General features: G+C 41.7%; 1 protein-coding gene across 1 annotated transcript in view; it reads right to left on the bottom strand.

Moving 5' to 3' along the window:
* Nucleotides 1–24,359, bottom strand: part of PPP1R21 (protein phosphatase 1 regulatory subunit 21) — a 64,036-nt gene that overhangs the window by 21,419 nt on the left and 18,258 nt on the right. The window contains exons 7-15 of the mRNA XM_060754548.2: nucleotides 24,093–24,187; nucleotides 22,449–22,501; nucleotides 21,523–21,672; nucleotides 19,671–19,772; nucleotides 19,491–19,579; nucleotides 18,406–18,542; nucleotides 11,860–11,952; nucleotides 6,393–6,520; nucleotides 4,567–4,719 (exon numbers count right to left, since the gene is read on the bottom strand). Of these exons, the coding sequence (XP_060610531.2) occupies nucleotides 4,567–4,719; nucleotides 6,393–6,520; nucleotides 11,860–11,952; nucleotides 18,406–18,542; nucleotides 19,491–19,579; nucleotides 19,671–19,772; nucleotides 21,523–21,672; nucleotides 22,449–22,501; nucleotides 24,093–24,187 (1,000 nt within the window). The remainder of the gene's footprint in view (nucleotides 1–4,566; nucleotides 4,720–6,392; nucleotides 6,521–11,859; nucleotides 11,953–18,405; nucleotides 18,543–19,490; nucleotides 19,580–19,670; nucleotides 19,773–21,522; nucleotides 21,673–22,448; nucleotides 22,502–24,092; nucleotides 24,188–24,359) is intronic.

Here is a 24,359-nt window from a genome sequence, read left to right on the forward strand (position 1 = left end):
TAGATAAATAGGTACTGCTTTAAAAGCAGGGAAGTATTAAGGCATCCATAAGGAAATGCTGATGATTCGATCAAAGCCAGAAGTTTATGAACAAAGCTCATCGGCAGGGAAGATGGAGCAACAGCGCACCCACCCCCCTTCGACCAGAACCGAACACAGCCTCCAAGAAGATGGGAAAGTCTATATATACCTCTTTCTATGTACAGTTGTTTGTCTTGTCATTGTACAATCGGCATTGAATGTTTGCCGTATATGTGTTCTGTGATCCGCCCCGAGTCCTCTTCAGGGTGAGAAGGGCAAAATAAATTTCCCAGACCAAAGCAAAACACCCCAAATCTGCTGTAGCAAACCAGGAATTACAGTATTTAGTTCAGGACCTGCCTATCTTCGTGACCACATCCTCCCCTATGAGCCTTAAGATTCTTAAGATCTTCCACAGATGCTTTTCTCTTGCTCCCGCCCCGTCTCAGGTGCGGTTGGTGGGGACAAAAGAAAGGGCATTCTCCGTGGTGGCCCCTCGTCTCTAGAACTCCCTCCCTAGGGAGATTAGGCCAGCAGCCTCCCTACCCACATTCCATAAAGAATGAAAGACGTGGGTGTTTCATTGTGCATTCGACTGATGACTCCTGTGACAGATTATCTGAATCATGACCTGAATCCAAATTCCTATATTTCATGACTACTCTATTTGCTCTAATTGCTCTATTTCTATGCTATTATTTCCATGCTACTATATGTTTCTATCCACCTTATTGACTACCCTATCCTTTAACTAGTTTCGCATATTGCCCGCCCTCCAAAAATGAGTCTGTTGTTGCTTTTGATGTTTGTTTATTATTGTTTATGCTGTTTTATGCTATTTTAATATGTTATTGTTCTGTTTTTAATTGTATGTTGCCTTGGGCTTGGCCCCATGTAAGCCGCTCCTAGTCCCCTCGGGGAGATGGAGGTGGGGTAGAAAAATAAAGTTGTTGTTGTTGTTGTTGTCCTTCTCCTCCTCCTCCTCTTCTTCTTTTCTTCTTCTTCTTCTTCTTGAGCAGTGGTTCCCAACTTTTGGGCCTCCAGGTGTTTTGGACTTCAACTCCTAGAAATCCCAGCCAGTTTACCAGCTGTGAGGAACTATGGGAGCTGGTTCAAAACACCTGGAAGCCCAAAGGTTGGGAACCACTGGTTTAAATTAACAAAATGTGACATCTCCACAATAATTCATTTTATCTATTTTATTTTATTTACTTGATTTTTATCTTTTCTTTCTCCTGATATAGGGACTCAAGGTGTCTTGCAATACATATAAAACAATGCAAAGGAAAGCAATCTACATGCACGAAAGATAAAAAGAAATAAAAGAAATAAACCATTTGCATCCCATTTGTATTGTTCTGCCATGCCCCAAAAAACCTAATTAGGATATAAGCACACTATTGCTAGAGTCAGATAGTTTAGCCAGAGCTAGCCAGCATCATTTCAGAAAACTGTGGGAGAGGAGATTCTATTTGAATGGTCTTTTCTATTTTTCCCCTCAAAACACTGTCCTGTCCCTGCACCTACCATTATAGTGGAAGAAAACCTATTCTGGTCTTACTTAAAGTGATTTTCTCCAACCTTAGATGTAATTTTTGAAAAAGAGATTCCTATTGTCTTTCTGTAATTTCCTCTTTGCAATCCTCTTGCCATCTGGCCTTCAACGACTGAATCCATTCCCTGTCCCCCAAGAGTTTCTGAATCAATATGACTCCTCGCAAAAAACCCTTCCACTGGCTGCAAAATTATTAACAGTCTCTTGAACTGTGTGTGTTGGATATCTGTTAATGCAATCAATTCATCAACGAGTTTTAAAAAGGCATACCGGTGGAAGAGTCTTCTCCCAACCATAGTTTGACAAGTTTTTTCACAGAATAGTAAGTCTCCATTGCAAGACAGTCTGAAATAATAACTGTCCCTTTTATCTTATTGTAACATGTTATTTCAGACTGGGAGCCTGCGGGCAGAGACTGTGTTGTGTTATTGCTTTTATTGATCTTATTTAAGCTACTCAGCTGGAAACCAGAACAGCAAATGCCATGAACAAACAAAATCCCCAAAGTCTCACTCTATATAGGGAAGGCTTTTTTTAAAAAAACCCCAATAAAATTGCAGTACTATGAAGGAGCATTCCAACGTATGATCCCACACCAGCAATCCATAAAACATACCAACAACGTACAGTTAATTCTCTTGAGATTTTGCTTGTTCCTCATTGCTCTGAATAGAACTCTAAATACTATATCAAGCACAGATCTCAGGACTGTGGCGGCAGTGGCCGCCAGTTTTAAGATGAGACTGTCAAAATTTCATGCTACCCAAGAGGTGGGAACAAGGTCATGGTGAACTTCAAACAGCTCATATTATTTTCATTACACCTCTGTGAACCACAATAAGTGGGCAAGCACGCCTGTCCTCTCTCAGGATTGTAACTGTGGGTAAGAGGGAAGTTTGTTCTTGTGGCACCAAGGTATTGAATTGTTGCCTATATGTAAAGCCGCCTTGAGTCCCCTTCGGGGTGAGAAGGACAAGGTACAAATATAGTAAATAAATAGTAAGGGTAAGGTTTCCCCTTGACATTAAGTCTAGTCATGTCCAACTCTGGGGGTTGGTGCTCATCTCCATTTCTAAGCCGAAGAGCTGGCGTTGTCCGTAGACGCCTTCAAGGTCATGTGGCCGGTATGACTGCATTGCGTGCCGTTATCTTCCCGCCGAAGTGCTACCTATTCTACTCAAATTTCCATGTTTTCAAAATGCTAGGTTGGCAGAAGCAATGGGAGTTCACCCTGCTCCCCAGATTTGAACTGCTGACCTTTCAGTCAGCAAGTTCAGCAGATCAGCAGTTTAACCCGCTGCGCCACCAGGGGCATAAATAGTAAATAAATAAACTGAATGGTTTACAGAGCAGCAAGATAATTCCATCATTCTATGCCTCTCCAAGGTTCAGGACAAAGTCAAGCAGAGAAGGGCAAATGTGGTCCTCTAAATTATTTGGTTGAAACTCCATAATCCCTTACCCCTCATTGCCTATTGATAGGAAGGCCTGGCAGAAGTTATACAGGATGAGGCAGCATAACTTTCATTTTTCAAAACTTAATAAAACCCATTGTATGAATCATTTTTTTATATATTTTTATAATGTAGGCGCATTCTTAAAGCTTTGTTTTAAGTAGTTTTGAAGATCAAATTAGGTAGGTGACGTCCCACATTCTCCATTCTCCATACACTGAGTAAATCGATTTCCGGCGTTTGTCATGACTCTTGCCAGGATAGCAGGTATTATGTTAGCAATTTTTTCCTGGATGTTGGTCTTCAAATCTTGTAGGGACCTTGGATGGTTCACATAAACACAGGATTTCAAAAAACCCCATAGAAAAAAATCACAAGGGGCCAAATCTGGAGAGCGGGGTGACCACTCCACATCTGATTGAAAAGTAGGCCTCAACGGCAAAAGCACGCTCCTCACTGTTTTAACGCATGATGGCGTCTGAACTGTGTCCGGACAAAACTTTATACTCCCGCCTCTCGAACGAGACCACTAGCACTCTGCTACGTCTTCAACTGACTGAATGGTGCGCATTTAAAAAAAAAGAAGTTGTGCTGCCTCACTCTGTAGGTTAGAGCAAGCATGGGCAAACAGCCGGTAGGGAGTTGAAGTCCAAAACACCTGGAGGGGCAAAGTTTGGCCATGCCTGGGCTACAGCCACATCAAAAGGTCACAATGATTAATTTCTTGTTTAAGGAGCACCTTGTTCAGAGTGAACAATTGGGGATCTTGCCAGAATTCTTTTTAATTCTTCCCCAGCAGCAATATACAATTATCAGTAAAGAGATTTTCTCTCTATAAGAAAGCTATGGGACCTTCCCCTGCTTAAAAAAAAACCCCAAGAGAGCCATAAAAACTGGAGGCATGAAGAAACATATCATGATGTCCTTCTGCTATTACAAATTAAATTAAGAAGGCACTAAGCTTGCACAGATAACTACAAACTATTCTACGTATACTGTTCATCTCTTTTTAAATATACTATTTTGTAATATGAATAAAACATAGGTTTTAACTGCTGATAGCTGCCCTGGTTGGTATGAAAAAATTAGATGAGTAGGATATAAGCTTCCAATATGAATAAATAAACAAATCCCTCAACAGACTTCCCAACAGCTTTAATTAAAAAAAAACATTGCTAATAAATAATTCTAGCCTCAAACTCTGCTTTTGGCCTACACAGATAAGATATACTATTCTCAGAAGACCATGCTCTTCCCTCAAGCATTATTCATCAGTTTGGGAGATTCTCCTATCTACCTATTTCCATCCAATCCAAGATGCCCTAGAATTCCTCCCAGTTTCTCTTCAGCTTTTCAAAGAATAGCTGAACTCATCACACCCTGTAAATATTTCTTATAAATCTACCTCAAGCTAAATAGGAAGCAGGAAAACACCCAAACTACAAATCCTACTTGATCTGCAAATGAGAATCTCGTCTGAGGTGAATGGAGGGGAAGAAAACTAAAATATTGTTGTTTATCCAAGTTACTACAAACCTTCTTCAGTAGTTTCATGAAGGCAGCTGCTTTTTTCTTGTTTTGAAGCATACACTCGGCTGAGAGAGGGCTGATAAACTCCATTCCTCCCTTTGGCCCATAGCTCAGCGACGCAGTGAAGCAGTCTAAATTATTGCTGAAGAATGAAGCAACCTATATAAACAAAGACAAACATGTATAGTAGCAGTCCCACTGCCAGAAGGGACAGAAATTTTTATCTATGCTGATGATTGTGCCATCACCGCTCAAGCAGGGAGCTTTGAGATGGTTGAACAGAAGCTCTCTGAAGCTTTTGCTGCTATTACTGTTTATTACAAGGAAAACCAGCTGATTCCTATTCCATCTAAAACACAAATGTGTGCTTCCCATCTTAAGAACAGACAAACATCTCCAGCTCTGAGGATTACCTGGGAAGGAATCCCACTGGAGCATTGCAGCACACCCAAATACCTGGGAGTCACTCTGGACCATGTTCTGACTGATAAGAAGCACTGCTGGACTATCAAGCAAAAAGTGGGTGCTAGAAATAACATTGTACGAAAGCTGACTGGCACAACCTAGGGATCACAACCAGAGACAGTTAAGACATCTGCCCTTGCACTTTGTCACTCTGCTGCTAAATGCACATGCCCAATGTGGAATACATCTCACCATGTTAAAACAGTGGACGTGGCTCTTAATGAGACAGGCCACATTATTACAGGATGTTTACACTCTACGCTGATAGATAAATTATACAATTTAGCCAGTATTGCACCATCTGATATCCGCCAGGAAGTAGCAGTCAATAATGGAAGGATGAAGGCATTGGCATCTCTGGCTCATCCTCGGTCCGGATATCAGCTAGAATGCCAATGACTTTAATCAAGAAACAGCTTCCTGAGATCTACACAGATACTCGCAGGAACACCTCATCGGCTACCAGTATTCAAAAAAAGGACAGTAAATAAATACAACATTCAATGTATTGTCGAAGGCAATGGCCGGAATCACTGGCCAGAATCACTGGGTTATTGTAGGTTTTTCCGGGCTATATGGCCATGTTCTAGAGGCATTTTCTCCTGACGTTTCGCCTGCATCTATGGCAAGCATCCTCACTACCAACAGACCTCACTACCTCTGAGGATGCTTGCCATAGATGCAGGCGAAATGTCAGGAGAAAATGCCTCTAGAACATGGCCATATAGCCCGGAAAAACCTACAACAACCCAATACAACATTCAATTAACGGAATTCCATACAAGAATCAATCAGGGCCAGCTAACATCTCCCAACAAAGGATTCCCCCAGGCAGAAACCAGTAAGGCTTTGAAGCTGTAAGGCCATTCAATGCTAATCAAGGTGGCCAATTGCAACATTCACATTTGCCTCAAACAGAGTTCTTTCTCCCACCTGGGCATTCCACTGATATATAAACCTCACTCGCCTATTTTCCAACAGACCTCACAAATTCTGAGGATGCCTGCCATAGATGTGGGCAAACGTCAGGAGATAATGCTTCTGGAACATGACTATATAGCTCAGAAAACTCACAGCAACCCAGTGATTCTGGCCATGATCTTTTGCACAAGACCCACCTGCCAGCAAAATCTTATGCAGGCTTAATCAACATGTAAACAAAAGGAGATAAAGGAGTGGAGGGCGCCTCTGAGCATGAGTAGAGACCTGTGATTTGAAATACTACATATCCCATAACTCACAGCCAGCAAGGACACAGCTCAAGGATTATGGGAATTGCTATCCAAAATATCTGGAAGCTGCAAGATCACCTTCCTGTAGTTTCATAGCACTGACTCATGTTCAGACTGAGTAAGAAGAGAAGTTACCTTGCCTGCTCCATTTGTTAATGCTACAATGGAGGATAAGATGCAGTCGTTGGTGGTGATGAGCTTCTGGGTGGCGGTGGGGAGCTCTTGCTCCAAGGCAGCTTTTTGGCTATAATGCTTGTACATATCTAGAGGGAGGAAGCAACTTGGATCAGATCTCCACACAGTCCTGCCACAATCCTATTCATCCCTTTTAGAACTCCTCCCACTCAATGTTGATTTGTATTCAAAGTGAAGTTGATATGGGATTCTCTCATAATCACTGTACAGTATTATTAATTATGGTGTAAGAGTCAGTGTGGTGGTCTGAGTATTGGATTTAGACACTGGGAGACTAGCATTCACATCCCTGCTCAGTCATGAAAACATCCTGCATGACGGTGTGGAAGTGACACTTTCTCAGCCCCAGGGAAAGCAAGAGCAAATCCCCTCTGAATTAATCCTACCAAGAAAGCCCCTTGATAGGTTGGCTTTAGGATTGTCTTAAGTCAAAAATGACCTGAAGGCACATAACAGCAATATTATACTATAATTACTATATAATTTATATTTTAGTAGACTGTTTTCTGTACATTAAATACTTAAAGAAAACAACATTGATTGCTACATTCTGGAAAGTCAAAGAAACAGTACTGGTTGTACTGATTTAAATTAAGTTGATCTGAGATCAGCAAGAAAAGAGGCAGATAATTTAAAACACATATTTAAATCAGAGATAGTAATCCTGCAGCTCTTTAGACTATGCACACTTCAGCAGTCCTCATCACTGGCTATGCTGGCTAGGGCTCTTGGGAGTTGTAGTCCACGACCACATAATTCCAATTTCTATTTGAATTCAATTTCTTACTGGTCTTAGTACTATTTTCCAAACATGTTATAAATCTGACCATCATGATAACTTACAGCTAAATGAAGTATTATTTCCATAGTTTCATTCCGGAAGCTAGATCCTGCCTCTCTTTGACACAAACTTTGGTATGCTTGATTTCTTTTACATACAAGCAGAACATCTTTAAGATAGGAATTCTTCATATAACCAATGAAATACAAGAGCATGGGAATTTGCAGATTGGACATCTGTCATTCAAGAAAGCAGACCTTTATTCTTTTTAGCTGTGAAGGGAAAGGGAGCTACTGAAGGTGAGGCGAATGGGTTCCTAGTCCTTAGCAGTTCGTTTCAGCCTGGGATGCTTTTTGGATTGGCCTGGAAGAGGGAGTAAGGCTGGCCTGGTGATAGTGGGCCCAAGCCATACTTTATTTATTATTTATTTATTTCTTGCATTTATTAACCGCCGCTCTCAGCCCTAGGGCGACTCGTGGCGGTGTACAATACAAAAAAGACACTTTACAAAGCAATCAGGACAACAAACTAACATCACTAATACACAACATTTAAATTACACTAAAAATCCGCTGCGTCATATTATGGAATCATAATCAATCTCGTAGTTGTAAATTCATTCCGGTTGTCATTTCCAGTAACATAGCACTCAGTTGAAAGCCTGCTCGAAGAGCCACGTCTTCAGGCCCTTACGAAAGGCCATGAGGGAGGGCGCCTGTCTGATGTCAGCAGGGAGGGAGTTCCACAGCCGGGGGGCCACCACCGAGAAGGCCCTCTCTCTCGTCCCCGCCAGACGTGCCTGTGAGGCAGGCGGGATCGAGAGAAGGGCCTCCCCAGATGATCTCAAGGTCCTCGTGGGCTCGTAGGCCGAGATGCGGTCCGTAAGGTATTTTGGGCCGGAACCGTTTAGGGCTTTGTAGGATAACACCAGCACCTTAAATTGGGCCCAGTAGCAAATCGGCAGCCAGTGGAGCTGGAACAACAAGGGCGTTGTGTGCTCCCTGCGTCCTGCTCCTGTTAACAACATGGCTGCCGCGCGCTGGACGAGCTGAAGCTTCCGGGCCGTCTTTAAGGGCAGCCCCACGTAGAGAGCGTTGCAGTAGTCAAGACGGGATGTGACCAGAGCGTGTACCACCGTGGCCAAGTCAGACTTCCCAAGGCACGGGCGCAGCTGGCGCACAAGCCGAAGCTGTGCAAATGCTCCCCTGGTCACCGCTGAAACCTGGGGATCCAGGCTCAACAATGAATCCAGGATCACACCCAAGCTGCGAACCTGCGCCTTCAAGGGGAGTGCGACCCCATCCAGCACAGGCTGTAACCCTATACCCTGCTCGGCCTTGCGACTGACCAGGAGTACCTCTGTCTTGTCTGGATTTAATTTCAGTTTGTTCGCCCTCATCCAGACCATTACAGCGGCCAGGCACCGGTTCAGGACTTCGACAGCCTCCTTAGTAGCAGGTGGAAAGGAGTGACAGAGCTGGACATCATCTGCGTACAGATGACACCGCACCCCGAAACTCCGGATGATCTCACCCAGCGGCTTCATGTAGATATTAAACAGCATGGGGGACAATATAGAGCCCTGTGGAACCCCACAGGTCAAAGGCTGTGGGGTTGAACAGGAGTCCCCCAATAACACCTTCTGGGTACGACCCTCCAGAAATGACTGGAGCCACCGCAAAGCAGTGCCCCCAAAACCCATTTCCGCAAGGTGCCCCAGAAGGATACCGTGGTCGACGGTATCGAAGGCCGCTGAGAGGTCCAGGAGCACCAACAGGGACACACTCCCCCTGTCTAGCTCCCGGCGCAGATCATCCACTAAGGCGACCAAGACCGTCTCGGTACCATGTCCCGGTCTGAAACCAGACTGTGCCGGATCCAGATAATCCGTGTCTCTCAAGAATACCTGGAGTTGTGAGGCCACCACGCTTTCCATGACTTTGCCCAAGAAGGGAAGATTGGAAACAGGCCGAAAGTTGTCAAATTTAGTGGGGTCCAGTGATGGTTTTTTCAACAGCGGCTTTATAATAGCCTGTTTTAGGCTCGCTGGAATCTTGCCTTCCCGAAGGGAGGCATTAACCACCACCGTTACCCACTCAGCCAATCCCCCTCTGGCCTCCTTCAGAAGCCAGGATGGGCAGGGGTCTAGGATGGACGTGGTGGGCCTCATTCCTCCAAGTATCTTGTCCACATCCTCGGGCTTCACAAGCTGAAAAGAATCCATCAAAACAGGACAAGCAGGTGCTCGTGTCACATCCACAGAGACTGCATTTAATATGGTGTCCAGCCCAGAACGGATCAAAGCGACTTTGTCTGCAAAGAACCGAGCAAATGCTTCACAGCGCGTGGCCGAATTGTCAGGGCTCCCGCCTGAGGTGGCGGGAGTCAAAAGACCTCTGACAATCCGAAACAACTCCGCCGGACGGTTTTTTGCAGACGCAATAGTGGCCGCAAAGAAAGTTTTCTTTGCGGCTTTTATTGCCGCGGCATATGCCCTTAGAAAGGACACAAACCGTGCTCGGTTTGGCTCGCTTGGGTCCGAGCGCCACACGCTCTCTAGTTCCCTCTTCCTTCGCTTCATCGCTGCCAGCTCCTCAGTGAACCAAGGAGCTGGTTTAGCTCGGTTACTTGAGAGGGGACGTTCCGGAGCGATCATGTCAATTGCCCTGGTCATCTCCCCATTCCAGAGAGCGACCAAGGCCTCGACATGATCACCTGCCGAGGTAGCGGGAAAGTCCCCAAGAGCCATCAGGAATCCATTCGGATCCATAAGCCTCCTGGGGCGGACCATCTTAATGGGTCCTCCACCTTTGCGGAGGTTAGGGGGCGCAGTGAGCCTAAATCTGATCAGGAAGTGGTCGGTCCATGGCAACGGAGAGATGAACAACTCCTCCACCCCGCCACCCTGCTCCCATCCCTGGCAGAAAACCAAGTCCAATGTATGTCCAGCACAGTGGGTGGGGCCAGTTATTCGTTGGGACAGCCCCATGGTTGCCATGGCGGACATGAAGTCCTGAGCCGCTCCTGTGAGGGTCGCCTCGGCATGGATGTTGAAGTCCCCCAGCACAAGAAGCCATTGAGACTCCAACGCCAGGCTCGAGACCACCCCCGCTAGCTCAGGTAGGGAGACTGTAGTGCAGCGAGGTGGACGGTACACTAACAGAATCCTTCCACCCTGGCAGAAGATGGTAGTTGACCATGGGGGTTTCGGGCAGTGAAGGCATGAGATGTTGTGCCTGTTGATGCAGATGGGCTCAATGGTGCTCACGCACTTCCCATTCTGGCACTGCCTCAGCAGCCTCCTCCTCCACAACGCCAAGCGAGCAGAGGCCTAGAAGTGAGCGAGAGAGTGGAAGGCACCTCTGAGCATGAGCAGAGATTCTCTCCCCCCCCCCCCCCAATATATGCAAGCTCTAGCTGTTTTAGGGTTTGGGAACAGGACAAGAATGAGGAAGAGGAGGAGAGGGAGGAGGCGGTCAGAAGCCAACAGAGGCACTTTGCAAGGGTTGTTTGTCATTGTTATTGTGTGCCTTCCAGTTGCTTCTGACTTATGGCGAGCTTATCATGGTGTCTTTTTGGCAAGATTTGTTCAGAAGGGGTTTGCTGTTGCATTTCTTTGGGTTAAGAGAGTGTGACCTTGCACTAGGTAACATTCGGTTTCTATGACCAAGCAAGGATTATAAGCTGCATCTACACCAGGCATGGGCAAACATCAGCCCTCCGGGTGTTTTGGACTTCAACTCCCACAATGTTGGAGAAGTTGCAGAAGAAATCCAGGAAAAGTTCATTGAATTTTAAAATAAGAAACTGCAAGGACACGTCTGAATCTGATTCTCTTGGATAGTTTTGGTGTAAATTAGCAATTTTTAATACTAAAATTCGAGGAACAGCTTTGGGCTATTTTATGCTCTTGTCCACAACTTATTTATGTGAACAAGGGTTTTCTGATTTGCTGGTAATTAAAAACAAGTTCAGGAATCGATTGGAAGTAAGTGATGATATGTGCGTAGCTTTCAGCAATAATATTAGACCCAGGATTATCAAAACTTGTAAAGAAGATGCAAGCTCAAAAAATCACATTGATGCAAACTGAATGTAATTTTCTATTTAAAATGTTCTTTTTAATATTATAATAGTATTCTTAATTCATGTTACTATTGAGTTTAACTAATATGTTAAAAGTTTTGATTAAAGTTTATTTTTAGATTAATACAGTTTATTATTCTTGAACCTTGTGGTCCCTGCTAAGCCAAAAAAAAAAAAATTAAAGTGGTTCCCTGGTCAAAAAAAGGTGGGAATCACTGTCCTAGTTTAACAGCTTCAAAGAGCAAAGAAAAATATTCGTCCAAGAAAGGAAGCTGCTGTTGTTCAGAAGATGTAGGGTTTCCCAGGATTCCCATTACACAAGCAGCTTCTCCGCACAATTATGAGCCTTTTTGAGATTTGTTATCCCTTTTTTCTTTTCAATGTGGTAAATGGACTGACTATCCAGTGGCTTTTAGCATCAACAGTGAAAAGAGACAGCCACTACTCGAGCCAATTTCATTCCTACAAGGCCTAGGCTGAAAATTAACATCATCCCCCTAGCCAAAAATTAAAGATTGACTTAAAGCTGCTGTGTCTCACCTTGCAAGACATCATGAAATCCATGAAGAGTTGAAGCAATGTACGTGAACACTGAGCTGAAATTTGTTCGAAGCAGTCTGTCTGGTTTTGTGCCTAGAAGACGTACAAGGAACACAAAATCAAAATTCACCAAGTCTTGAAAGAAAAGGGGAAAATATGAGATTTGTTAAAGAGAAGAGAAATGGCGAAACAAGGAAGATGCTCCTTCAAAGTCTAAGTTTATTAAAACAGTGGGGATAAGAGTTTTGAGAAACATTCATTCTGTAGTTTTTCAGATCCTTCATTCCAAAACTAGGAGGAAATGGGATATATCAAATAAGTGGTAGTTTTAAAGTGACATTCACAAAAGTTTCATACTTTCAGTTAAGCAGAAAATTTTGATTAGAGGGTAATAAAAGTTCTATTTTTTTTTGTCAAACTGTATTTTAAGAAACATAATTTGTAATGGAAACCTACTTCTAGCCACTGTTCTATTATATGATGATGTTATGACTTATTTTTACCACAGAGACAGGAATGAGATGCTTACTCAAGGACTTTTAAAGGAAAACAATTTTTACTCTAGGAAAGGTCCATATTTGGAAGTATACACGTAATGTGTACAACCGAGGAGCTGGCCATTCCAGCACAAAGCAAGTTATGAGTCCTCTGGCAACAGAGATGCCTTAGGACTGAGAAATTAAGTATCTTATCACTAAATGGGACAGAATGGGATGCTAGGGCATACCCTTGTTGTGGAAATATGGGGTTATGCAAGAGTTTATGTTGTGTATTTCACATATTTGTATCCTGCCCTTCTCACCCTAAAAAGGGACTCAGGGTGACCTTACAGCAGGCAGCGATTTGATGCCAATACATATAAATATAAATATAAACAAATAAAATTAAAACCATACAATTAAACAATAATTATTATTCATACTTTATTATTCATAATTTATATTATTATTAATTTAATTGAATTTATTCATAAACATTATTATGTTGCTGAGAGTAACCCAATACCTGTGGTTTCATCTGGGAATCATCCCCAGCTGCTATGGTGGTGTTTTCAAAAGGCATATGTTGCTTTTGTATTTTCAATGGGCATATTCCTCCCATGCATTAAAAATACAATATTACATTAAAAACATCATATGCTCTCTGGAAATACCACTACAACTTGCTAGTGTGTATTCCTCTCACCCATCATTGCACTATCTTTCCATGGTGGTGGGATTGCAAGAGGCTAGCATTACTGCCATCAGAGTTCCTAAAGTCAGACAAGCTTTCACTGAGGAGCCAGACTAAATGTGCCAAATAGCTACTGGATAACAGCTCTAGTTGGAGGTGATGTTGATACTAGCAGAATATAAGGATGGAGTAACTAACTATCGTATAACTAAATGGGGCAGAATGGGGTGCTACGGCATCCTATTCTGGAAACACAAGACCAGGAGCAGATTGTGGCACAGACCACAAACTGCTCATATCAGAAATGAGAGTAAAGCCAACGAACATTGCATCAATTACTGTGCTAAAATACAACCTTTAGAATGTAAAGAGAATGTAAAAAAATAGATTTGCATTTGTTGCAATGTATCTTCATGTTGACTTATGGCAACCCGAAGGCAAGCCTTTCATGAGTTCAGAGGCTGATGCCTCTCTCGAAGGCTGAGAGTATAACTTGTCCAAGTTCACCCAGGCTGAGTGAAGATTTCAGCTTTCATCACCAAAGCTTAAAACCACTAAATCAGGATGACTCTCCAATCTGCACTATTGACCAGGAACCAGAAAACTCTGGACTCCAGACAGGGATACTGTGAGGGAAGAATACAAAAAGCTAATATGTCTTTACCAATACGAAATAATATTCCTACTGGATGACAGATGAAATTCTTCTAACAGTTAAGAAGACACAAAAAGTAAAAGGGGACAAAATTGTGCCCATATCCTGAACACAACTGTTCAATAATTTATGCACATGGACAAAAGAAACTACTATAACAATAAATGCAGAGAAAGGCAAGATCACAAAAAGGGAAAGAACAAGGTATCTTTCCAAAAGATCTGAGAATTCACAGGGAGATTGAAAGAGAGAGGATATGCTAATCAAGGTGGTCAGTTGAAACAATCACACCTAGCTCCAGCAGACAAGAGCCCTTTGTCCCTCCCTGATCTTTCCACAGATATATAAACCCTTTTTTCCTAGTTCCAACAGACCTCACTACCTGAGGATGCTTGCCATAGATGCAGGCGAAACGTCAGGAGAGAATGCCTCTAGAACATGGCCATACAGCCCGAAAAAACCTACAATAACCCAGATAGATAGATAGATAGATAGATAGATAGACAGATAAATAGATTTCATATACCTTAGCTCAGTCACTGAACAAAATGGAGACAGTAGACAAGAAATCAGAAGATAACTAGGACTCAAGAGGGCAGTTATGAAGGAGCTACACAAGATCTTCAATATATTGGCAAATCATTGAATATCAAAGTAGCATATTTCCAATTTCTCTTTATGATTGTTAATGCTGGAGAGTAAAGAAAGCAGACAGGAAAAAAAACCAGCTTATTTGAAATGCAGTGTTGAAGGAGAGTTCTACAGATACCCTGGACTGTCAAGAAGACAAATTAACAGAATGGTCTTGAACTCTCCTTAGAAATCCAGATAACTAGATAAAGTCTATCATACTTTGGATATATCATCGAAAGACATGATTCACTAGAAAAAGCAACAATACTTGGCAAGATAGATTACAATAGAAGAAGAGCAAGATCCCATTATAGTTGGATAAACTCAGCCAAGGAAGCCATGGGCCTAGTTTGCAAGACCTGAGCAGCGTTCTTGACAGCAGGATGTCATGGAGGTCTCTTGTTCAATGAGTCACAACACATCAGTCAATTTGGCAACACTTAACAACAATGCCTCCCATCCAATCCCTAGACTGAACTCATATTGACTATGGCATAGAATCATAGAATCAAAGAGTTGGAAGAGACCTCATGGGCCATCCAGTCCAACCCCCTGCCAAGAAGCAGGAATATTGCATTCAAATCACCCCTGACAAATGGCCATCCAGCCTCTGCTTAAAAGCTTCCAAAGAAGGAGCCTCCACCACACTCCGGGGCAGAGAGTTCCACTGCTGAACGGCTCTCACAGTCAGGAAGTTCTTCCTAATGTTCAGATGGAATCTCCTCTCTTGTAGTTTGAAGCCATTGTTCCGCATCCTAGTCTCCAAGGAAGCAGAAAACAAGCTTGCTCCCTCCTCCAGAAGCATGCATTCTTCTATACCTCCAGGCCCCAACATATAAATATAGGGTAGCTCTGTTAGTAGTTCTTACCTCAGATGCTCTTCCTGCTATATGATTATTTATGTAAAAGTGCTATTTTACCCACATTAAGCTCCAGAACCACAATATATAAATGTATATGCACATAAGCATTTACAAAAGTTCAAATTAATGGTTTTTGAAAAGAACAGCTGAACGTATCAATTTCCTGACATATTCTAAAAACAGAAAATTCATCTTAAATGTACAGCACTGATACCAGTTTAATCTGAAAGAGAAATCTCATCTCACATCATGCAATTTGGGGTGTAATAACTTGTTTTCTGAGGGAAAGGCAAAAAAAGTATAATTCCAGAGTTCTCACTGCATCACCACCAATTGCTTCACGTGGGTTGCTTCATAATGCTTATCAGCCATATCCTTCCTGTTCTTTCTTGGAACTTTTTATTTGGAGGGCTTTTATTTTATAAAGCAAAAATGAAACTGTTTTAGATAGCAAAATAATAAAATCAATTACAATTTGGAGAATGTTTTTAATCAACACATAAAACAGACATTTGAGAGAACAAATTATAGCTTCAGTTTCAGACTAGTCCTGTTGTAAACAGAATGAGAAAACTCATTGTCGATTCAGAATTTTCACAGGATATCATTTTCAATCACTTCAAATTTCAGGCTAGTACTCCATAAAAAAAATACTACCCTATAAATCTCTAAGACAGAACCTGGAAAACATTATGTTTCTGGGCTACAACTCCCAGTGAGCTGCTAACTAGAGGCTTTATGGAACTGAAGGTCAATTAAATAGGTTTTCTAAGTGTTTCCCTAAGAAAACATGGAGATTTTACCTATACTAATCATAGAATCAAAGAGTTGGAAGAGACCTCATGGGCCATCCAGTCCAACCCCCTACCAAGAAGCAGGAATATTGCATTCAAATCACCCCTGACAGATGGCCATCCAGCCTGTTTAAAAGCTTCCAAAGAAGGAGCCTCCACCACACTCTGGGGCAGAGAGTTCCACTGCTGAACGGCTCTCACAGTCAGGAAGTTCCTCCTCATGTTCAGATGGAATCTCCTCTCTTGTAGTTTGAAGCCATTGTTCCGCGTCCTAGTCTCCAGGGAAGCAGAAAACAAGCTTGCTCCCTCCTCCCTGTGGCTTCCTCTCACATATTTATACATGGCTATCATATCTCCTCTCAGCCTTCTCTTCTTCAGGGTAAATATGCCCAGCTCCTTAAGCCGCTCCTCATAGGGCTTGTTCTCCAGACCCTTGATCATTTTAGTCGCTCTCCTCTGGACACATTCCAGCTTGTCAATATCTCTCTTGAATTGTGGTGCCCAGAATTGGACACAATATTCCAGGTGTGGTCTAACGAAAGCGGAATAGAGGGGTAGCATTATTTCCCTGGACCTAGACACGATGCTCCTATTGATGCAGGCCAAAATCCCATTGGCTTTTTTTGCCGCCACATCACATTGTTGGCTCATGTTTAACTTGTTGTCCACGAGGACTCCAAGATCTTTTTCACACGTACTGCTCTCGAGCCAGGCATTATCCCCCATTCTGTATCTTTCCATTTCATTTTTCCTGCCAAAGTGGAGTATCTTGCATTTGTCACTGTTGAACTTCATTTTGTTAGTTTTGGCCCATCTCTCTAATCTGTCAAGATCGTTTTGAATCCTGCTCCTGTCCTCTGGAGTATTGGCTATCCCTCCCAATTTGGTGTCATCTGCAAACTTGATGATCCTGCCTTCTAACCCTTCGTCTAAGTCATTAAGACTTAGGCAGATAATGGTTTGTCTTGCCCAACATTATGAATATTACTGGCAATGGGCCTCAAGTAGGAGGCAGGACTCTTTTATGACATGACGGGGTTGAGTCTGGGGGTCTTCTGCTTGAAGAAAAGGTATTGTACTTTCCTCTGAGGTACAAGTCTTCCTTTCCAATTTTCTTGTGCAATGAAGAAAGTGACAATGGCTTGTATCTACTGTATGTACTCATGAATATGTCAAGTTTGAGTCAAAACATTGACCCAAAACCTTCAGTCAACTTATCCACAAATTAATTTACCTTAACTCTCAACAAAAAAGGATCTATTCTTTTCTCTAGTACAGCTGGAGGAAGCAAGCTTCTAAAGCCTTCTCTATATGATGTTTGTTTGTTTTTATAATGTGCTGCTTTATAACCTGAAGTATATTTTATTTATTTATTTAGAAGTTTTATATACTGGTCTTCTCACCTCCGAGGAGGGACTCGGGCCGGTTCACAACATGTGTTCATATACAGTAATATACAAAACAACACAATGCATCATCATTATACATTAAAATATAAGTACAATAAAAACATCACCATCACATTACACAAGCCAAGTCGTCAATACAGTCACAATTCATCGCCATCCTTCCATGTGGACAAGGGTTATTGACTCAATCTTCAAATGCCATATTTCAAAGCCAGGTTTTTATTAGTTTTCTAAAGATCAGGAGGGAGGGAGCAGATCTAATCTCTGGTGGGAGGGAATTCCAAAGCCGAGGAGCCACCACCGAGAAGGCCCTGTCCCTCGTTCCTACCAAACGTGATTGCGAAGGTGGTGGGACCGAGAGCAGGGCCCCTTCAGAAGATCTTAGTAACCTTGATGGTTCATAGGGGAGAATCCGTTCGGACAGGTAAATTGGGCCGGAGTCGTTTAGGGCTTTATAGGTCTTATTTAATTCTATATCTTATTTAATTCTAGTTTCCTCATATCTATATACCTAAAGCAGTGGGAGGGGCTGCAGGTCACGTGACTGACTCAGTGACAGTTTAGAATGTTCAGTTTTAAACAGGATGACAGTTAGGGAATGATATCGATTGAGGAATGACTTTTAGAGGAGGATAGAAGTCTGTCAGAGTGCAGAAGCTCATGTTAGGAAGTTAGAAACTATCGTGGCTTATGTTTTATTTGAAAGTAAACTCTTATTAAAGAGAGCTGTATAATGCAACATAGTTTATGAAGAAACTCTTTTTGAATACCTGGGTGGGAAAATGGTGATGGCGGTAGCCAAGGGCAATTGGCCCCTGAGGCATTGCCGCCAGTTTTCCCACTCTGAGGAATGACCCCCCCAGAGATCCTATCAAAATCAATTAATTTTGGCCACAAAGCCTACTCTTGATTATACACAAGGCTGACTTATATACAGGAATTCTTAGCAGTTCCATCTTTATTTTCAGCCCATTCCATCCATCATGCTGCAATCAGAACTGCCGACAACCAATACTTACTGGGCAAGGCAAGGAGATTAATGTACGTATGCAGCTTCTCAAAGACCGCTGTCAGCTTTTTCATGTCATTTTGAAGCTCCATGTTCCTGGCTCTTAACGCAGCTGTGCAAAGAGAAGATTCACACTCTTCTTCCAAACTAGGAACATATGAATTTATGTTTTTAAAAGTGAGTATTGTGGTGGCAAATGTGGTTCGCTTTTTTATATAAAAAAGACAAGATTTTCAGAAAAATCTGAAACAGCAATACATTTGGCTTTTATGGGGCACTGTTTGGGACTTACAAACACTATTTGTAATTGTTTATTAAAGTAATTTGCTGCTGCATTCTTAAAGAAAATCATCCATGTCATCATAACTCACTTTTGGCTGATATACATCCAAAACAGTTGGGTTGGGGGTTGTAATTTGTTCAAGCATCTGCACCCTAGCAGAGAAGGCTTAAGACCTTGTCAAACTACAAATCCTTTGAACCCAAGCATACTGGCTAATGATGGTGGGAGTTGTAGTCCAACCCATTGGGGTGAGGGATATCAGGTTGAAAAAAATGACAAACAGCAAAGTAACAATTCTTGACAATTCCTTTAACTCTTTCACTAATATGCCTGAGTTCTAACAAATTCCCAAGAAAAAGACCAAAGACAACTAGAGGAAAAAACCCCAAAAACCTCCCAAAATTATGTAGATATGTTACAAAATGTATTTGTTTCAAACCGATTTCTAATTTGCCTTTTACTATGCACTAAGACAGTGGTTCTCAACCTGGGATCCCCAGATTATTTTGGCCTTCAACTCTCAGAAATCCTAACAGTTGGTAAACTGGCTGGGAGCTGTGAGCCAAAAACATCTGGGGACCCCAGGTTGAGAATCACTGAGAGATTATGATGAGATATGGATGGCTAAATATGTAACAACAGGTGTCAGTTCAATCTCCCCTGAAAAATTTACAGTCAGAAATCTGAAGGGAAATATAATCAAGAGCCAGGGTCTTGTTATCACGATACTCTCAGATACCTAACATAAGTGATAAGATGCTCAATTAATTACAGTTCTCATTTAGGAAAGTCAAAAATGAAAAATGAAGTACCTTTTGAACTGATAAGGAAGAATCTTCCTGAGAAAGCAGACATAAGATGTTAAGTGGTCAGAAAAAGATTTCAGTTTCACAGTTGTTTCCTTTGAAGAAGAAGAACAAAAGAAACTGTTTCACATATTTAAAACCAACCTGTTTCAAACATGAAATCTGGCAACAGGATAAGGATATTACCAGCACAGTGACCGTGTCCTCCGTGATGCTCTCAAATAGCTGCAGCATTCCTTCCTCTAGAGGACGGACGTAGGACGCATTTTCATGAAGGTACTGGGAGAACTAAAGGGGAGAAACTGGTTAGTAACGCTAGCACAGGCATAGACAAACTTTGGCCCTCCAGGTGTTTTGGACTTCAACTGCCACAATTCCTAACAGCCGGTAGTCTGTTAGGAATTGTGGCAGTTGAAGTCCAAAACACCTGGAGGGCCAAAGTTTGCCCAGGCCTGCTCTAGCAGAAGCTGCTCGCAAACTCAATCTCATTTGTCTTAGAGGACCATATTATGTCCCACAACAAAACGAATTCTGGCACCACATCTGTACTGCCATTTTTGGAGAGTGGAATCTGTAATATGGAGAATGGAGGATTGAAAGTAGATGTTGCACTCCAGGCCAGGAAACATCTCTGTACTTAAACACCCCACTCCAGTCCAAATTAAATCAGCAAAGCAGTTTATTGATGATTATATAAAAAGCACTTCAGCAAATACAGTAAAAACTTCAAAGTCTATATGTCTAAAAGGTACAAGAGTAATCCAAAATCCCAAAGCAACAGGACATCCAGCATATGAATGCATGGAAACCAGGATATACAAGGCAGCATAAAATCTAATACAAAAATCCAGGACCAATCCTTCAAACTTGGAGGCATAAAACAGGACCAAACACATGAAACTGCACTCCCATTTTTTAACCTTTGGGATCACAGCGGTTAGAAAAACAGGCCTGTGGGACACATGCAGCTAATAGTTCAAACCCTGTCATAGTGAGATTTTAGTACCTAAAAGACTTTTACTTTTAATTTGTATGTTCCCTGGGCAATTAAAAGTATGAAGCTGAAAATCACACAAGGAGGAACATACCTTAAATAAAAAGGACAGAAAAACTTGGCAGAAAGGTGGCATGTCTGGACAACAATGCCCCCCATTTACTTAAAAAAGATTGAAAGATGAAAAGGTCTAGGAAAATAAAAGCTCTCCATTCAATGCTGACTCCAGACAAATCTCCTTGGAAGAAATTTCCAAAGTTAGGGGCCAACACTTGAGTTAAATAAATAAAAGGTTAACTAAAACAATGAAAAGTTATTTCCAATTGCCACCTGCCAAATCTCCAAAAGACTGGGCTATCACAATCAGGGGGAGGCCGATGTTGATGATGAAGGTATGATGCTGAATTCGATTATTTGTTTGTGCAACCCACTATTATCTATTCCGGCGAAGAAGTGGTTTTCCAACAGTCTCAAGGAGCAAAACAAACAACTCTGCATCTGTATGCTTGCCCACAATGACCTGCCTCATGCACAGAGGAAGAAAGGTTTAAAGCTACAGACAATGCAGTCGCTGTTGCCCATTTTTGGTTGAAAACTATCTAGCAGCTTGTGATCCCTTTATTTTATCAGGTTTAGATAAACTATTTTATTTTTAGGAAAACTATTTTATGCAATATCTTTGACACAAATTAAAATCAAGTCTCGAGGAGACATTGCTCCCATCTACTGCTGACTGATATTTCAGCCGAGGATGCCATGAACCTGGAATCATCAGATGATACAAGATTCAAATGATTTGTAGAACAGCAATATTGCTATTTGGACATAGGAAGAAGTATTGGGAAAGTTTCATAATCAGCTTGGAACATTACTTTGTAGGACATCTCCTGCCATTCTGGAAACTACAGTCTCAAAAAGGGTTTTTTTTCTGACTTCTGTATTCAATAGGGTTTGTAAAGAAATATAATGCCTCTACCGCAACGAGCTATAGCGCAGAGTTCAGCTTTATAATAGGTGTTTAAGGTTTATCCAAACTCACCCTACCTTCTGATTTAACGGTGATATCGTGTCTGTGGCTGAATCTATAGGGAAAATCTGGACCCGCTGTTCCGTGTAGGTGTGGAAATTCAGGAGGGCTGTGACCAAATCTTGAACAAAAGTCAGTGCTTGGCCAGCAAGGTCACGCAGCTTCAACTGCAAGATATAAAAAAAACATGATGGGGTTCACTGCTACTTTGATGGAGTGTAATCGGTTTACTACAAACTTTTCACAACACTGCTCCTAACTGATCAAACAAAAGGTGTATCACAGAGACCTCTCTGTTGTAAAGATGCTTCAACTGGCGAAGCTGGAAAATAACACTCTTCCATTTTTGGTGCCTCCAGAATATTTTTCAGCATCAAAAGCAAAATGCGACTGGTGGTGGGCATAAAATCTGATTGATCACACAAGTGCCATTTAACCAGGCCTACGGTTATCGCTTTAACTGATTTTACAAAACCCTATATCCGAAAAACACAAAGAATACTGCACCGAGTTATATCCTGATTGTGCAAAACAGCAGCTCAAACAACTGAAACTTCATTTCCCTCTCTTCTTGCTGCAAAAACCCCAAATGGATAATGATATGAGACTTTGGTATATTGGGATAAAGATCTTGTGCCATATGTAGGATCAAATGCCCTGCTTTTAGTTCCTACCATTTCCCAGACCCATCGTAATTGCAACGAAGTGGTATATCAACATCAGTTATTATTTATCTGATTTGTTATATATTGTAAAAAGTACTAATCAGGACCTAAACTACATAAAGAGAACCACATTAAAGAGGAAACCGGCACTAAGCTGACCTGACCCATAGCTGTATGCCAAATAATAAATAAATAAATAACTTTATTTATATTATTCCCTGTTCCCCGAGAGGATTCCTCTAACTGTTTAAGTTACGGACTGTCCATGTTTTACTCACCTGCCGCCGTCTATTGTGGAATGGCACGTTCAGAGCATTGTGATGGATGGATTCTGCAAAACAATCCACAGTTACATTCATAATATTCATCCATAATATTATTAAAATATTTCCCCTCTGAGCTGCCTCTTTAATTTAATACTTTAAAAAGAAGAAGGCATATTTTCAAACAGGGCTCTCTATATCTTTCCTGAGCCCTCAAAATGTGGCAAACTAAAAATTCAAAGGAGTGAAAAGGCACAGAAAAGCGAAAGGTTGGAACTGTAAATACTAGAATCTATGGTTTTGTGAGATTTTTTTAAAGGCTGAAAGCTCTACATACTTATAATTCCCACCAACAGCTCAACAGCTTGTTATTGTTAAGTCTCATATCCTGCCTGCCTGACTTCCTCATTTACAGGTAAGACAGAAATATTGCAATGACTAAGAGATGGCCATCGGCTTAAGGCAGGAAGTGAATTTATGGCAGAACTGAAATCTAAACTGAGAACTTCCTGGTTCACAACCATGTCTTCTAGCCATTTAACAATGCTAATTGTTAAGGAATACAAATGAGACCCTTGGATTAACAGTATGCATGAATTCATATAGCAAGTTTCAACTTCAGAAGTTATATTTAGCAGAGATGTAATATATGGCACATACTTTGCAAGCAATAATTATATTTCTTGACTATGGGGACTCAAACAATAACAATAAATTAAATACTGCTAATAAAATGCATTAATGATTCAAAATTAATGGGAGAATCCTAAATACATTTTATCTCAGTCACGAATAGCAAATTTAGATTTTGGCTTTCCAAAAATTTCTTTAAACTAGGGGAATATGTTAAGGTAAAGGGTCTTTGCACAATTAAAACTTGTGCGCCAGCTGTGACTATACATTGTGAAGTTGGTTTTTGCTATGGTGGTCCATGCCTTAGTTACCTCTAGATTGGACTATTGCAATGCACTCTACGTGGGGCTGCCCTTGAAGACAGCCTGGAAATGTCAATTGGTCCAACAATCGGCAGCCAGACTGCTAACTGGAACAAATTTCAGGAAGCGATCTATCCCCTGGTTTAAGGAGCTTCATTGGCTGCTGTTCATTTTCCGGTCCCAATTCAAGGTGCAGGTTCTCACCTACAAAGCCCTGAACGATTTGAGACCCGCCTACCTTTGTGACCACATTTCCTTCTACGAACCTGCATTATCTCTTTGATCCTCCCGGGAGACTCTCCTCTTGCTCACACCTCCATCACAGGCGTGGCTTGTGGGGATGAGGGAGAGAGCCTTCTCCGTCATGGCCCCTCAGCTTTGGAACTCGCTACCCGATGATATTAGAGAAGCTCCTTCCCTGGCAGCCTTTAAGAAAGGCCTAAAAACCTGGCTCTTCTGGCATGCCTTTGATGAATGAACACAAATCCCTATACCATGTCCATCCCAGTATAGTTCCACCCTCCGGATGCACTTTTTTTCATCCCTTAGTGAAGGTCAACCCCATTGGTTCTTTATTATGTAAGATCAGTTCATCCACTCAAGAGTTAATTTGTAAACTGGGAAAAATTATTTAAATCCATGGAAAAAAATATAACCCACAGCACTTATATACATTTTGTGCCTTTAACAAGCAGCAATATCCATTCATTCATGCAATACCTACTTGTGTCGTTGAAAGGTAATTTTTCCCTAATGATGTGCAAAGAATCATCCAATCTGCTGCTCAAGTCACTATGAAGGTGCTTTAGCTGCTGCTGGCTGCATGACAAAAGGAAAAAAAGAGAAGCATTAAGTATTAATTTAAGGATCTTTCATGGGAACAGAGAGGACAAAGAGAACTGCTATCTGTACGAGCAACTTTTTATTAATACAGTCTTGGTTATGCAAAATGCAACTTGGATTTCTACATTTCTTCATCAGAACAGAGATC

Source organism: Anolis sagrei, chromosome 1 (assembly GCF_037176765.1).
Source record: "Anolis sagrei isolate rAnoSag1 chromosome 1, rAnoSag1.mat, whole genome shotgun sequence".
NCBI classification, from domain to species: Eukaryota; Metazoa; Chordata; class Lepidosauria; order Squamata; family Dactyloidae; genus Anolis; species Anolis sagrei.